The 17312-nt window shown below is 37.0% G+C and overlaps 2 protein-coding genes across 2 annotated transcripts; one reads left to right on the forward strand and one right to left on the reverse strand.

Annotated features, from left to right (window-relative positions):
* Positions 1–10520: 10520 nt before the first annotated feature.
* LOC126758287 (pyruvate dehydrogenase phosphatase regulatory subunit, mitochondrial) lies at positions 10521–15354 on the reverse strand. Its single transcript, XM_050472503.1, has 7 exons — positions 14101–15354; positions 13474–14046; positions 13119–13416; positions 12836–13049; positions 12620–12773; positions 12450–12565; positions 10521–12388 (listed from the first exon to the last, which is right to left on the reverse strand). Exons 1-7 carry the CDS (start codon positions 15098–15100, stop codon positions 11948–11950), a joined length of 2796 nt encoding a protein of 931 aa, XP_050328460.1. The 5' UTR covers positions 15101–15354; the 3' UTR covers positions 10521–11947.
* Positions 15355–15692: 338 nt separating this feature from the next.
* On the forward strand, positions 15693–17030 carry LOC126758288 (alpha-ketoglutarate-dependent dioxygenase alkB homolog 7, mitochondrial). Its single transcript, XM_050472504.1, has 5 exons — positions 15693–15914; positions 15990–16165; positions 16222–16389; positions 16461–16699; positions 16760–17030. The coding sequence occupies exons 1-5, from the start codon at positions 15764–15766 to the stop codon at positions 16830–16832; spliced, it is 807 nt and encodes a 268-aa protein (XP_050328461.1). The 5' UTR covers positions 15693–15763; the 3' UTR covers positions 16833–17030.
* Positions 17031–17312: the final 282 nt, after the last annotated feature.

Below are 17312 nucleotides of genomic sequence, written 5' to 3' on the forward strand. Positions count from 1 at the left end.
GTTTTGCGCAATATTAGAGTGTTCGAGTTGGCGAAGTCTTAGCTTTATTGACGATCTCTGTCATTTCTGAGGTTCTTATGGCTTCGCCCATATAACCTGACATTTCTTAGTGCCGGAAATTTATTTTTGCTGCTGTTGTAGCATTTATTTCTCAAAACTTTTTGAAAGTCTGCTTTGGTGACAGTTCTCCACTCCGTTTCAGTTATGTAGGTCCACCGTTAAGGAAATATACCTTTTTTCTACCTCAAACGTCTTCTTTGCAGGTCAGGAAGGCCTCATCTGCAAAATATAGTTACATATATAATATATTCCCTCTAATGTCACCTCAGTCATGTTGAAAATTCGTAATAAAGGAATACTTAAAAACTATTTTTGTCCTAGAATCCCTTTAAGACTTTCCACAATTCGTAATAAAGGAATACTTAAAAACCAGTATAACCTTTATTGTCCTAGAATCGCCTTAAGATTTTTGCAGCGGTAACTTGCAGACAGACTAGTGCCTCACAATGAAATCAGTACGTCTACAAAGATTCAATATTTAATCCTTGAATTGGGAGAGTCACAGGTATCTTAAAATAACATTTTCGACTTTTTCGTCAACCCAAGAGCTTTTAAATTATACATGAAGGTGAATTTCCCTTATAAACTTTTCGCAAGTCCAGGAGATTGTTTTTGGAGAACATTTTATTTACGGATATTCCATAGCCTTGCAAAATTAAATTTAGAACTTGGCTTATTCAGTATCTCCAACATTTTTGGGAACGAACTCGACGTTGACATTCCACTAGCGACTTTTTCGATTAAAGAGCTTTTTAGGAAGCTCTCCGTAAGGACATCCCACAGCTACCTTTACAAAGTTTTATAAAACGGAATTTAGAGCTCGCATTTTCCCGTATTTTCAACATTTATGGACGCAAATTCGTATTAGAGACTCCACTTTTTGTCGATCGAAAGCTCATAAAAAACATTACTTAGCTACTAGGCTTGGCTTACCCCACATTTTCGGTATTATGGCATATACATCTGTACTTGAAATTCTACTTTAATTTTTTTTGTAGATCTAAGAGCTATTGAAGAAGTTTTTCATAAGGCATAAGAATTCACATTCCACAGCTAAATTTGCATAGCTTCGTAAAATTGAACCTCGGTTTGTCTATTGGCATTTAGAAACACAAATTGCTAGTTCTAATTATGAGTTTTTCGACGATCCCAGAGCTTTTATTGAAACTTTTCAGAAAGACACTTATCGCCAACCTGGTATCCTGCATCAGCATCAATACCCTTATCCATAGTTTTAGCAGTTTCGTTGTCGTAACTCTATAAATATGGCCGGATATTGTATCATAGACACGATAAAACTAGTCTTGTCTACCTTTCGAAAATAGGTGATTTAGCAATATTACCTCAATTTAATGAAGGTTTCGAAGTTCAAGCGCTGTTGAGCGTGTTTCAAGCCCTCTAGAACTAAAGATGATATTTTATAAAATTTAGTTCCATACCAGAAATAAGTACGAAACCAGAAATCTTTGCTTTCGAAAACAATATTTTCTAAAATTTTTTGAGGTCCACCATGCTGCCCAAACCACTGAACCATCATCAAGTCATAACGTAAAGGTTTTGTGTCGTAAGTAATACCTCGCCTCGCCCCACTGTGCCGGCACTGCGCTCAATTGTGCTGCTCAAACGATTAGGGCATGCGCAGTCACCACATGGTGACGTCACAAAATATGTGTATTTGGCGCTTGAGGAAAACCAGTTAAGGCAAAACCGGCTTCAGCAACACCACCAAGCAGAATAACAGTCAAGTTCAGCTTGATTATTGTTTTATCGATTGGGAGTGTTGATGAGAGCGCATTTACGAGCACAAACGACAACAGCAATTGCAAATGCGCATTTCTGTGGTGTGAAAACCAGTTTCGGCAGCCAGTTTTGTGACGTCACTGGATGCAGGGCGGCGAGGACGGCGGGCGCAAGCAGCTATTGTAAAAATGGTTGGGTGGGCGCGCAGGTATGCGTGTTTGGTCACAAAAAAAAACACTAAAAATTTACAAAAACAACAACTAAACTGTGTAAAAATGTTTTAGGCGATGACGATGGCAAATAGTTGATTCAAAATGATGCTGGGAAGCGAACTGGTTTTCGTATGCGCGCGCACTTTTGGATTAGTTTAGCGATTGGGGAGCATTGTATGTTTGTAAATTGTATGTGTACGTATGTGTGAACATACATACATATGTACATGTATCAGTGCTAGCTGGCGTTTAGTTATACATACATATATGTATGTAGATAAATATACATACATACATATTTATATGTATAGTATATATATAGGCGCGTCGCCTCACAATCACTTTTCGAGCTATTTCCATCTGTATGTTAATGTATATGTATGTATGTATGTATGTAGTATTTTTGTATGCATGTTTGCATCTATGTGCGCTTGCGCCTGTATATGTAGCAAGGCAATGAACGTTTGACTGGACACGAATGCGTATGGGTACAGAAATCGATAAAAGTGTGTGGAACTGAAAAGAAAACAATAAACAAAACATTAAAAAATAATTCTAAGCACAAGATGGAAGTGGAAAGAGCAACTGTGCGCCATGGAAAGAGCAAAGAGCGCGTTGTTGGAGGCGCTTACGAGCAGTCGTTAAATAAAGCAGCGATAAACGTGATGTCAAGCGGAAAAGGAGGCGTGTTGCGGCAAGGAAATGCTAGCGGCAAGTGGCTAAGCGTAAAAATATGTATTCTGATTGGAATTGGAAGCATCTTTGGCGAGATTTTCTTTACTATTTGCCACACGCAGGTTACAATGACCGCCAGCGTTATGGCATAGAAGTCGGATAAGCATTAAAAAAATACTTAAATATGTTGATACATATGTACATATACACTTACATATTACATACATATGTATACAATATGAGTCCGGACTCCGGATGGTGCCGTTTGGCCTTTGTTGAAATGTGACTATGTAAATATGCATATAATCAACTCACCTAATAGATTAAGTACATAAATATATATGTATGTACATATACATACATATGTATATCATAATGTCTATACATAAATTTTTTGTATCCAAGCGCTAATAATGGGGTTTGATGATAATTTACAACCGCAATTTCGGAAATGCAAAGCCAATGAGCTCAAATGAAAAAAGCTATAATTAGAAAATAGCACGTTTATGTGCTTTTTAGCAATAAACGCTAAATTGTTTAAAAAAAAAAACAATAATATCCTTCACAGTTGCAGTTCTTAGAGTATAAAAGCTTATAAAACACTTCATTTTTATCTTCATCTTTATTTTTATCGGTCAGTTTGTATGGGAGCTGTAAGCTATAGTGGTCCGATCTGAACAATTTGTTCGAGGATTGTAGTGCTGCTTTGGATAATAATCTATGCCAAATTTCATGAAGATATTTCATCAAATAAAAAAGTTATCCATACAAGAATTTAAACTTCATTGTTCAGTTTGTATGGTAGCCATATGCTATAGTGGTCCGATCTGAACAATTTCTTTACAGATTGTAGCGCTACCTTGAATAATAATCCATGTGAAATTTGGCGAAGATATCTTGACATAAAAATAAATTTTCATACGAGGAATTGATTTTGACAGATTAATTTGTAAGGCAGCTATATGCTATAGTGGTCCGAAACAAACAATTTCTTCGAGGATTGTAGCGCTGCCTTGGATAATAATCCATGTCAAATTTGGCGAAGATGTCTTGTCATACAAAGAAGTTTTCCATAAGAGCAATTGATTTTGACAGATCAATTTGTATGACAGCTCTATGTTATTGCCGTCCGATGGCGCCGCTTTCGAAAAATTAGCAGTTCCTACGGGAAAAAAGAATGTTTGCGAAATTCCATATCAATTTTTCAAAGTCTGAGGATGTAGTTCCCATACAGACTGACTGTTACGGGTATACAAATATTATGGAACCCTGTAGTTGCAATATTTTGTACTCCAGACCTCAATTAAAACTTATTATTAATTACTGAGCTCCACACTCTGTTATTTTATTAAACCAGGCCAAACACTCACCCACCACATCATTATATAAATATTTATTTCAATTGACACGACTCTCATCCTCTGACGTCACAAAGCTGTTTACGGATCGTGTCACTCTTTCGTCTTTCGTGTGCCTGTATGTACATGCATTCAGCGCTGTCAATGAAAAATCGCTCCATTTACTCACTAACTGACTCTTAGGCTAGCTTAATATAGCGCGCTAAGTATTAAGCCGTTACGTATTCAAGGTCTACAATCATGCATGTACCTAATCGTGTTTATTTTTGTGTGTTTGCACAGGTGCAAACGGGTAGAGTCCAATACTCATATACATATGTATGTACATATGTACATGATACATGAGTGAATGATGCGGACGCACGAATTTGTAATTTCGAACAGCGCATGAGATGAGAAACATACATACTTATGTATATGTGTGGGGCTCTGAGGTGTTATTAGCGTTAATTTGGTCAATCGTGCGCAATTTGGGGAATTTCTAGAAATAAAAGCAGGTGTTGTTTGTGATAGTAACTAGTGAGCCAAGGTCATCCAACATTTTAGCCGATTAAAACCTGTTCCGGGACACATTGACGTTTTTTTCCCATGGAACTTAACATAAAACCCACGTCAAGGTTCTTGAATGTTTTCGTGGACCGAAAGCGATTGGGGACATTATGTCATTTCTTACCAATGAACCTCACCTAAAAATTTGTGGGATTTCTTTCAGTCCAGGTCATTCGATATTTTAATGGATTGAAAAGTACTTGGAGACCATATTGTCGTTTTGTACAAGGAAACATAACTTCAAAACGGGGCTCATAACCATTCTAACCCTATGATGTAACCTAAAAACCGGTGGAATTTAAGTGAGTTGCCAGTAACAAATAGCACATCAAGGTCATTCGACATTTTTAGTGGATTGGAAACATTGTACGTGACAGCATTGCCGTTTTTTGAACCAATGAGGGTAAAACGTAAGCTCTATGAACTCATTAAGGACCTGGAAGTCATAAAGCTCTCGAAACAAAAGCGATTGGGTTGACCATGTCGTTTGAATGAACGTCAGTTCTCAAAGCAGAGCTCCATATACTGGTAAACGAAGAATCTAAGAAAACTCACAAGATTCCGAGGATGAAAAAATGCGGACTGAGGCATCTGGATTTAATTGGACTGACTTTTGTACCGTATTCTTTTGGAAATCTAAATGAATTTTGACAGCTTCTATCAATCTCACGTTGTCAACGAACAGCTGTTGCGTTCTGTCGAAAATATGTTCAAAGCTTGTGTTTTTTTCTAACAAAGACCTCCTGAGATTTCTTTCTGTTGTTAACGTCTCTCTCCACAATTCAATTAGAAATGTTTATAGGTTTCGAAGACATGGTTCTAGCTGCTTATTTCTCGGAACCGCCAATATCATACCACTATAGTCTGTGCGAACGAACTAGTCCCTCCGTTTTTGAGTCACTTTGGCTCTTGCGACTACCAAGCGTAATCTACTTCTGCTTTGTTAAGTTTCAAAGCCTCCGTAAGTACTTTAATAATTTCATTTTGAGATTTTAAAATAAATTTGTCTGTTATTTCCTCATTTGCTGTCAACAGCATCGATTTGAAATGTCAAATCCATGGAAATTTTCCATGCCAAGCTTATAAAAATAACTGTTAAGCGAAGCCAAAGCATTAAGTGAAGCCATGAAAGCCGAGTTAACCGTTGCATTTGCAATAAAAATAACAAAATCACAAAAGAAAAGGCATGTCCAATGCATCCAACCTTAATGAGCATGTACAAAAACAAAAGCAAAAGCAAATCGAGTCAACGGTGGTTGTGTTATGCCATAAATGACGAGCGTGAGAGTGTTGCTGCTTGCAAAATGAGCCCTTATCCATGCATGTCTGTATGTGTATATACATATGTGCATGCATTGCACAGCGCAGCATGTCAGCAACAACGTGCGAAATGCAAAGAAAATTGACGCAGTGAGCGCGAGCGAGCGTTGCAGCACGCATGAACGAGCAAAAACAATCAGCAATGAATTGCAAGCATTTCATACTAGTTGATGTTTTTGTTGTTGTTAAAATTGCGTATAACCGCAAACATTTGCCAGCATTGTAGTTGCAATAGTTGTTGCTGCTGCCATTCCAGCTTGCCAGCCCACAAATGGCAAGTACAAGTTCATCTACCCTAGAATGTCAGCAGCACTGAGCGGTGAGAGAGGCGTGTGAAGAGTAAATTATACATATTTTTCAATGCAATTTGCTGCAAAGTACTTCGTGCTTGGGAAAGTAGCTGCAACTAGTGAAGCAACAACAGTAACTAATAAAGCTTGGACTGCAGTCAATTTGACGGCGCAGCGCAGTTGTTGTATATTTTCTGTATATTAATTTGTATACATACTTAACAGTTCGTTGTTGTTGTAAAATTTTAATTATTAATTTCATTTGCAACGATTTGCTGTTCATTGAGCAATCTGGAAAGAGAGTAGTTAATTAGAAAACATTATAAAATAACAGTAAAGAATAATACATACATACAAACATATTTTTATACGCTGAATAGGTTATATTAGTTCAGTATATACGCGAACTAGTCTCTGAGATTTCCACACCTCCTTTCCTATCCAAGCAGCTCCTTATTTGTCGGACCGCCGATATCGGATCACTATGGCGTATAGCTGCCATATAAACTGATTGATAAAAATTAAGTTTTTGTATGGAAAACTTTTTTATTTGACGCGATATCTTCACAAAATTTGGCATAGATTATTATTGAAAACAAAGCTACATTTTTCGAAAAAATAGTTCAAATTGAACCACTATAACATATAGCTGTCATACAAACTGAACGAACAAAATTAAACTTATAAATTTAACTTATATGGAAAACTTTTCTATTTTCCAAGATATCTTCACGAAATTTGTCAGCTATTACTGTTCAAAGCAACGTTACAATCTGCGAACGAATTGTACAGATCGGACCACTATAGGATATACATATGTAGCTGCCATACAAACTGACAGATGAAAATAAAAATAATGTTCTCTACCGAAAGAAGGACTCTTGTTTAAGTTAACCAGAACTTAACTGACAGATGTCTGTTAACCATAGATTTAGAAAACGTCCCTAAGTAACGTAAACTATATGCTCAGTTTAGGTTATGTACAAATATTCAATTGAACGAACCTGAATTTTGACTTTTGGACTAAACCGCTGCTGTGCTGGCGGTATATAGTATATATTCCTTTCGGCCTCTTTTCACAAAATTGACCTACATAGATATTTTAAGAGGCATATATTTTAAAAAATCTCATACTCTAACACAGATTTGTGCGGCCCTACGCTTTGTTATCCACTGTACAAAACTGGCTTTACCTTTTTCTCTCCTCTTTCGCATTAGCTACTTCCTTAAAACCAGTAAATAATGAATTAGTATACGAATTGGAAGTTAACTTCCACCTTCTGCCAATACTTCCATTCGCATTTTACTATTTTTTACTACACCTATTGTCTACGGCTCCCATTCTGATATTTCGTTGTTGCTGTGTACGTGAAAATTCTCCAAAACATACAAATATATGTATACGATGAAAAGCACTCACCCAAGCCACCCACTGCTAGCAACCCCATTCGTGCACCGGAAGTGCCCTATGCAAGAGGCGCATGCGCTGCTTGAAGAGAGAGAGGGGGTTGCTTGGCGAAGGTGGCGGGTTTACACGCCAAGTAGAGAAATCTTTGCATGCCAGTTCTTGTTATTATGTTGCTATTGTTGTTCTGCAGCATACGTTGCGTTCGACTGCGCTGGGAATATCGATCGCATGTCCTTTATACATACATATGTACATATATGTATGTATATGGACATATTTTCACCACTTGTTCGCGTAAAAAGTTGGCCATGGTCTGGGACAGTTTATGAGCTCAAACGCACACAAGTGCACTGATACTTTCTAGGATTTATGTACATAAATGCACACACATACATATATGTATATATGTACATATATGTAGGTATATAAATAATACATTTATATGCGAATACGTATTTATATAGCTTAAAAGTTTAGCTTGTAAATATGTACATATGTGCTAGTATTTATTTGCACTACTAGAAAATCAGAAATTATCTGTCACAAAACAAATTATGTATGTATATTTAATTTATAATTAAAAATTATAACAGGTTTATACAAATCCACAATTGTGCCTATTTTAAAACAAGAAAAGTATTATCTACCGTGGCACCGAGACTATAAAACCACCATAAATAAAACGTTTCCATACAAGAATTTGAAAGCATATGCAAAATTTCAAATCGAGTTAATTTAACTAACCTAGAAACAGTTGATCTTGTTTGCAAGCCGTATACATACATACAAATGTACATAAAAGCTCGTATACAGACCCTCTTTGTAGATTATTGGCACCAAAACTAAAATCTAAAAAAAATATATTCTTTAAACTACATACATACATACTTACATATAAGCTAAATATTTTCTAATATTTATTTAACGACTTAGCTGTACCACGAAGTCAGTTTTACTTGCCTGCCTGCCTTATAAAGCATATTTTCCACTTAGTCCTCTTAGTAGTTGCGGCCCAAACGCATGATCATATTTTCGACATTTCAGTTGCTAACCAAAATTTTCCTTACCATTCTAGTGTGTATATAAATAATTACGCATTCTACAAAGATTAAGCTGCAGTTGCTGCATAATGCTAATTGGTAGTGTTCATTCTCAAAAAGCCAATTCTTGAAGTTCCACTTGACATACATACATATGTACTTTCTTTGGTAGCAAGCTGCTTCATATCTGAGACATGAAATTTTTCATTATCTACAATTCCACTTTCATGGTGCACTAATTCATTAATATAGCTTTTATGCAATTCCTAAATTCGACATTTTACATTTCCAATTAGAATTTGTTAATTTCAATTCTTAAATTTCAAATTTCGAATTTTGCAAACCAATTTAATTTTGTTAATTCCTTCCTCTTTTATATTTGACATTTCAGTTAGTTACCATATCGCTTTTGTCAACAACTTTCAATAAGATCAGATGTTGCCACATTGATGCAGGTAAATAAGTGGTTACTTGCTTTGCGTACCGGAACTACCCGGTTCCATTTCCGCTAAAACTTCAAACTGTAGTGGCAGATACAAAATTATTTCCACTACATACAACAAATTTACAACAATAACAATTATTTATAGTTAAACTAAGCTGCGCTGTAGTAATTTAAGCTTATTTAATAGTTATAAGTTGCTAATGCAGTTTTTGAAAGCAAATAACACCGGAACTGTTTGGCAACACTTCCGCCGTACGAATATGCAAAACCGCTAACTTTTGCAACAACACTGCAGCGATAGTATACATAAATTTTTGGTGATCGCAAAATTTCAAATGCTGTGCATTTTAGCAAATTTCTAAAAAAATTGTTTAAAAAGTGCTTTTTCTTTGCAAAACAGTGATTTTTATAGTTACATACATACTTATTTGTATACAAATGTGTTTTTTATGCGCAGAAGAATTTAAAATTAGTCTTGGAGGGTGTGTATGCGCTACAAATGTACGTATATATGTAACTTTGATGCTGCCTACGTGCCTTCCCTTAAAGTCAACTCTATTTATAGGCAAACGTTTCCGCGCCGTATTGTTGGCTTTCCAAGCCCTCAACCGACAGTACTCCACTACTTCTGCTGCGCGCAACTGCGCTCCAGCACGCACAACACAAGCATGTATACCACCCAACGGAACGTTTGTGCCTTATATAGTATGCATGTAAGTACAAATGAATAGGTGTATATTTTTATGGCTACATACTTGCCTTACACCCAGGATTTTTGGCGCGTTTTCATTGCTTTGCCTTTTACATAATATAAACAAATAGGTAAATGTTTATTTACAATTGAGTCATGTAGTACATGTAGCACGCATGTGGTTTCAGGTCGCTGTGCTCACGCTGAACATGACATGTACTACATATATATATACATAGTATGTGTATATAAGTAGCTAGTTGACCTGCCTGTCTGCCTCATTGCCAATTGGGTGGGGGAGCGCCAGTTTTTGTGCACATACACAGCTGCTTTTGGGTATAGAGAATTTTTCCGGGTCTGACGAGCACTATGTCGTAGTTCATTTATTCCTGCATACATATATCAAAATTGTTGTTGTTTTTACTATATCTTGTTAGTATACCAATATTTGGTGCATGCACCGCTGTTGCTGCGTGTAACTCAGCTGCAGTGACACATCGAAATAGGACAGGGGCACTTGTGGCACAAGGATATTTGTGTAAAAGCTCTATGCTGCATTTATACATAAACAAGCTACACGATCAAACATGTAGTAGTGCTGTTATACATAAAATGTTAACTGCTATTGCATTTCTGCATGCATATGTATATATGTACATATATGCCTGACTAATCAAGAATTGATTAACCTAACTTTTTCCCAGGCTTTTTGTGACCTTAAATATTTACATATTTATGCAACAACAAATATATTTTAGCATATACAAGAGGTATACAACATTTTCGTGCTCGTCTGATCTCTTATAAGTAATTACAAATGTTTCTATGTAATTAAAAATTTTAGTTCGACACCGTACGGTTCCGTTTCTTTGTATGTAGTTTTTTTAAGCCACAAAAATTTAGTTTTATATCCTTTATAAATCCAACAATCTGCTCTTACTTTTCTACAAACATTTTTTTTATTTATTTTGACAATTGTATATGAGCAAATATGTGAGGTTAGGAACAAATAAAGTAAAGTTTTACATTTTTATAATAATAATGCATTAATATGTATAAACTAGGGAAGGATTTTCAAATAGTTAAGTTATAATAACATTTTTAGTTTAATTTTTTGCTAAACCAAATTTGTACAATGCTTATAGCTTGGCTCAGCTAAGTTATTCGACATTTTTAAGTATTTTTTTTACATTTAATAGAGGTATTGTATATGTATGTATGTATATATATTTTTATTTTGATTATATTTTGATTACTGTAACAACTTTTTCGCACTTTGTTGTATGTTTCTACAACAAAAAAGATTTTTTTGGTATACATACATACATATGTACAAATATACAGCATCTGTTATATACATACATATTTGGCAAAATGCGGCAACATTTTTGAAATTAATTAACTGCTTTATAATAATTGATTTCAATGTTTTTGTTTATAGCAAATATGCACTGTTAGATACTTGTTTGTTGTAAAATGTTTACAAATTATTTTTTAGGCAAATTTTTTCAAATTCATTTCTTATAAAAATTTTTTCAAATTAATTTTTTATACAAAATTGATTTTTTGTTACAATGTTTTTTACAAATTAATATTTTTTACAAATTTTTTTAAATTAAGTTTTTCATATACAATTTTTTTGTTTTGATAAATTTTGATAAATGCAATGTTCTTTTCAGACTTTTTTGATACCAATGATGCTTAAGTTGCACAAAAATTTATTTAAAAAAAAACAAATATATACATATGTATGTTTATATGTTTGTATGTATGTATGTAGCTGGTTCGTTGCATTAATTTTTAGAGTTTTTTTTTTGTAATTTCCAAATATCAGTGTCATTATGCAACAAATATTTTAAAATTAAAAAAAAAAAAACAAAATTATATGTGTATATGCAAATAACATATTAAGCACATCAATAAAATAAGCATAATAACAAGTCGAACACACTAAATTACGCGTATAATATCATTAATGGCGCCTAAGTCAGCTAATAACAAAAAAATTTAACATTTACAGTTAAATCAATATATGTGGTAATAAAAAAAATTATTATAATAAAACCAATGAAATCTTAAAAAAATTTCAATGCTAAAAATTAATATCCAAACTTCAAGTCTATAGACGCAGTGACTCCGCAAGTGCATAAAAGCACTTCTCAATACTTCGTCTCGTAGGATAGCAAATCGGCCTGACCTTGCTTGTCGCGTGTCGCGTGATATGCCTCGCGCTCTTTGTCGGGGAATTTCGTTGGCAAATTGGGTGAGTGTAAATTGACCTTCGCCTCGAAACGCATGCCCGCCACTTCTACTTCATAGTGGCCAGAAAGTATATATTCATTGGTAACTGGCAGCTCGCTGCCATCTTCGGCGAAATTGCGCACAAAACCGAGACAAACTTGCTTCTTGAATGTGAAGCCGTAACCGGTGGTGGTGGTCATGCCAACATATTTGCCATCACGATAGATCGGTTCGCCACCCCAGCACCATAAATCGATCTCGTGATCGTGATCGTTAAGCAGCAGCTGCACGTACATGCGTTTGACGCCCTCTTCGCGTTGTTTGAGCAGCGCATCGCGTCCGATGAAATTTATCGGTTTCTGTGTGTGCAAAGAATGTTAGTTTATATAACGCGTTCAAACTTAAAAAGGCAATACAAACATTCAATTTGACGCGCCAGCTGCGTCCGCACTCCAGCGGTGTGGTAAACGTGTCCAAATCTTGACCCCAGAACGCGTAGAATTTCTCAATGCGCAATGTGCGCGTGGCGTAGTAGCCTAGCGGCAATGCGTTAGTTTGGTGATAACAAATTTAAATACAATTTTGCTTACCCGCATGATGTATGCCGAATTTCTGACCAGCCTGATACAGGCGCGTGTATACGTGTAACGCAAATTCATTGGGTATATACAAAACATAACCTAATTCGCCGGTGTGCGTTATATTCAGCACACGTATACCGTTAGCTAAGCCAACATCAAGTTCCTGCGTTAAATGCAACGTAAAAAATTAGCAAAAATAAAATTTCAGTAACACCCTGTACTCACTTTGTAAGTGAAAAATGGGAAGTTCTTTGGCGTCAAGTCTGTATCAGTCAATTCGGAGAGCAAAATGCGTGTATATGGGCCCAGTATGCAAATTGCCGTGTACATCGATGTCACATCGGCCACATTAACGCCAGATCGCAAATGATTTGGCATGTGTTTGCGTATCCAGGTGATGGAGCGTGTTTGCTGCACCGTCGGCGCTATCATCATATAGCTAAAAGAAATAGAAAAATTAGTTTCTAAGTAAGGTATGCACGACCTTACTACTACTAATGTTACTCACTGTCGTTCTGAGAGCCGCGCTATTGAACAGTCATTCTCATAGCCACCCAAATGGTTCTGCATGCCCGTGTGTATAATTGCACCCACCGGCACATCGACATCGTTGGAACAGAGATATTGCAGCAATTCGACAACTTCGTGTCCCTTCGACCATAGATCATATTTGGTAAACGAACTATAGTCGGCGATGCCGATACGCTCGCGGCAGGCATTGTACTCGTTGGCGACATGATCGAACCATGGCGGTTTGCCGAAAGTATGCGTTTCGGCGGTACGAAAGCGTGTTATGCCAAACTCGTCTGCGCAGTAAATAAAAAAATTAGTTATTTTTTTAATTTTCACGCTTACGCGCTCACCTTTCTTGTCATTCGGATCGAAATAGTTGGGGCGTTCATAACCCATAGTTTGGCCAAAAACGGCACCTGCTTCCTTAAGCGCCGGGTAGATGGGTGACATGCGCAGATTGCGTCCCGTTTTGAATTCGTGAAATGGATAATTGATTTCGAAGTGTTTGCCCGGCACCTCTTTGCAGCGATCACGCAGAAATTTACGATTATTATGCAGTCCCAAAAAGCGACTGATATCCAATATATGTAGATCCAAGTACGTAGTGCCCTTCGTTATTAAATCGGCGAGCGCACGTCCAATGCCACCTGCCGCCGACACGCCTATCGTTTTCATGCCCGCCGACACATAGTAATTTTGTATTTCGGGCGCTTCACCCAAAATCCATTTGCAATCGGGCGAAAAGGCTTCCAGTGAGTTTGTTAGGCGATCGAGTAGCGATGACTTCAGCATTGGCACGCGATGCAGTAGCTCGTCGAGCATGCTGTGAAAGTGATCCCAGTCGGGCGGCAGCTCGCGTTCTTCCTGCGACAGCGGTATAATGCCGTCTTCGTAGAGCATTTTCGCTTCGCGCTCAAAACCGCCTAAAACAAAGTTAAATTATACTTCAGTAAATTTTTATTATTATTTAACATCACCTGCCAATATGCGCCCATTGCGCTCGCGGAAGTATACACCACCGTCGTAGTCGCGCACGAACGGCGTCATGGGATCGAGTCCCTCTATCGGTTTCGTATGCAAGTAGTGATGTTCCACCGCTTTCAGCGGCACTTTCACTTGCGGCGTCGATAGCGTGCCCACACCGCGCGCCCAGAAACCGGTACAATTGACAAAGAAGTCACACAATACATCACCTGCCGTAGTTTCAATGCGACTGACTTTACCGTGCGCACTGTTAATCTTCAGTACCGCACATTGCTCCACTACTTGCACGCCCAAACGTTGTGCCTCCTCAGCGAAGGAGAGACAAACTTGATGTGGATCACATACACCATCTTCTGGTATCCACAGACCACCAGCTAGATCGCTTGTCTTAATCAAGGGACAGCGTTCCTGACATTGTTCCGGTGTTAATATCTCACAATTGATGCCCCAGGCACGGCCTTGCGAGCGCATGCGATGGAAAGCGGTCATACGATCGAAAGTGCGTGCCAAATTCAAGCTACCGACTGGCTGCCAACCCGTGGACAGTCCCTGTTCCGTTAGCGATTTAATCAAGTCAATGGAGTATTCAGCCAGCTTCAATTCCGTGTAGCTAGGCTCGAAGCGACCAGCCAAACCGCTAGCGGCCCATGGATTGCCGCCACCCACTTTATCTTGTTCAATGAGTATGGTGTCTTTGCCCCAGCCCTGCAGGGCCAGGTGGTAGGCAAGCGATGCACCCACAGTGCCGCCGCCACATATAACGACACGCGCCTGTTCAGGCAGCTTGATCATGGCTGCAACACTATCCGGCTCGTGTGGCTTGAATTTACGCTTTCGCAGCACATTTGCTTGCGCCGGTTCGCCTGAGTCGGCTTGCTGTTGGAGCGTGCATACGGTGGTGGAGAGTGGTGATCGTGTAGCCAGCAGCTGCTGGAAACGCCAACATTCGGGTATTTTGATTGCTAGGCTGCTGCCTGTGCGTAAATGTAGCATCTTGTGTTATGCTTTGGCTTGGTTTTCGGTGGGTAGGCTCTCAATTGACACGACACAAAAAACAGTTTACATTTGTGGCTTATGTTTTATGTAAATTTTTCGTCACTTTATTATTATTTTTTTTTGATTCGAAACAACTTATTTCGTTTTTTTCTTGCTTTAGAAAAGTAGAAAAGTGCAAATATATTTTTAATTGCTTAGCGAAAAAATTGTGTATTTTTTCGTTATGGTTACTAAAAATAGTCGCCAACTTGCAACAGCTGATATCTAAATAGACAGTTCTGACAGCCAAAACATAAACAGAGAGGAATAACATAAACAGAGAGAACTGTTTTTGTTGCCGATAGCTAGTAGACATGCCAGGTTTAATGAAATATTATTAAATTAATAATAGAGTTTGTGAAAATGTCAATATTTAACAACGAAATAGGTTGCACTATTTTTTATAAAAGAGAAATTAGTGAAAAAATTATTATTTTGAGCGAATCGAGTATTGGGCAGAAAACAAAATCTTAAAATTTTAATATTGTCTGTGGTTCGACAACCCTTTAAAGTCTTATCAAACAATTAACAGCTGTTAACAACAGTGCATTCAAAACTGTGCAAAATCTAAAATAGTGTAAATAGTTTATTTTAAAGCAATTTGTGGCTTAAAAATATAAAATGAATTTGCGCCAACTGCAACAGTGTTCAAAAAATATTTTGCTTTGTTTAAAAAACAGCAGAGCTATACAAATTAGGGAAATAAGCAACACAAAATGCTTACGTCGTTCGCTAGAGCCGGTGGTAGAGCAAAACAAAACCTCATCCAAAGGTAAGTAATGCCTACATGAGTATAATCATGCTGTTAAAAACAATAATTAAAACCATAATTCGCTTATCTACTCAGATATCTTGACGCACTTTGAATTCCATGGACAATGGCCGGCCGAGGAGCAACAGCTTTTAATAAAAGATTTGCGTTTGCATACAGATTTCATAACCAACGAGGAAGAAACCAAATTGCTGGAAGAAATTGAACCTTACATGAAGCGACTGCATTACGAATATGATCACTGGGACGATGTAATGTGTAGCAAATAGGAAAAATAAGCTTTAACAAAATAAATTTATTTACACAGGCTATACACGGCTTCCGCGAAACGGAGCGTAAACAATGGTATCCACACAACCGCGCAGTACTCGAGCGAGTGCGTCAAACTGCCTTCGATGGTGCAATAATGCCTTATGTACACATACTGGATTTGGCTGCAGAGGGCGTCATTAAGCCGCATGTGGATAGCACCAGGGTATGACTGTTAGACTACGTTATAGAATATGAATTTTCTTCAGTTAACAATAAAGTTTTCTAACATTTTAGTATTGCGGCAACACAATAGCCGGCATTAGCTTACTAAGTGATAGTGTTATGCGTTTGGTGCGCGTTGATGAGCGTAAATACCTACAAGGCAAGGCAGTGGAAGCGTCGGAGGTTGCCAGCACATCAGCAGAAAATACTGCGGATGCAGATGATGCATATCGCAATCGTCCAGAAACCACTTTGGAAAACAATTTTTATGTTGATGTGTTGCTGCGTCGTCGCTCCTTGTACATAATGAGGTGTGTGCGTGTATTGAAGCGACTGTCGTATACTTTAATTTTTTTTTTTTTTAATTACAGTCACTCTTCACGCTATAACTTTACGCATGAAATACTGGCAACGATGTGTCACATTTTCAGGGACAACACGTGAAAAAGGATCGTCGCATATCGATTATTTGCCGCATGATGATCCGTAAAAGGGGAAAAATATCACTTTTGAAATTACTTTTAGTGGATAATAGTTGAGGACTAAGAAGATTTTGTTGACGTTTTGTTTTGCAATTAGTTGAGAATAGTGTAAATAGCTTATATTTATTAATAAAAACTGACAGCATAATGATTGCTCAAAGTTGAAGCTTTGTTTTTTGCGTTAAATTAAATAAAATATATTTTCAAAAAAAAAAACCAAAACTCGTTTCTTTGTGCCTAAAATAAAAAAACATTGTATATTTTTCTTTTATAATTTTTATTAATAATTCACTCATTATAATTTTTTCACCACTATTTTTCGCACTGAAAACTAAATAAATATTTTTTTGTTGACATTTTGTTAATTTTAATTATAATTAAGGTTACACTTGCACACTGCTGTATTAAATTGTTACTAATTGTATATATGTTTGTAAATGTA

This window comes from Bactrocera neohumeralis, chromosome 5, assembly GCF_024586455.1.
Source record: "Bactrocera neohumeralis isolate Rockhampton chromosome 5, APGP_CSIRO_Bneo_wtdbg2-racon-allhic-juicebox.fasta_v2, whole genome shotgun sequence".
Taxonomy (NCBI): domain Eukaryota; kingdom Metazoa; phylum Arthropoda; class Insecta; order Diptera; family Tephritidae; genus Bactrocera; species Bactrocera neohumeralis.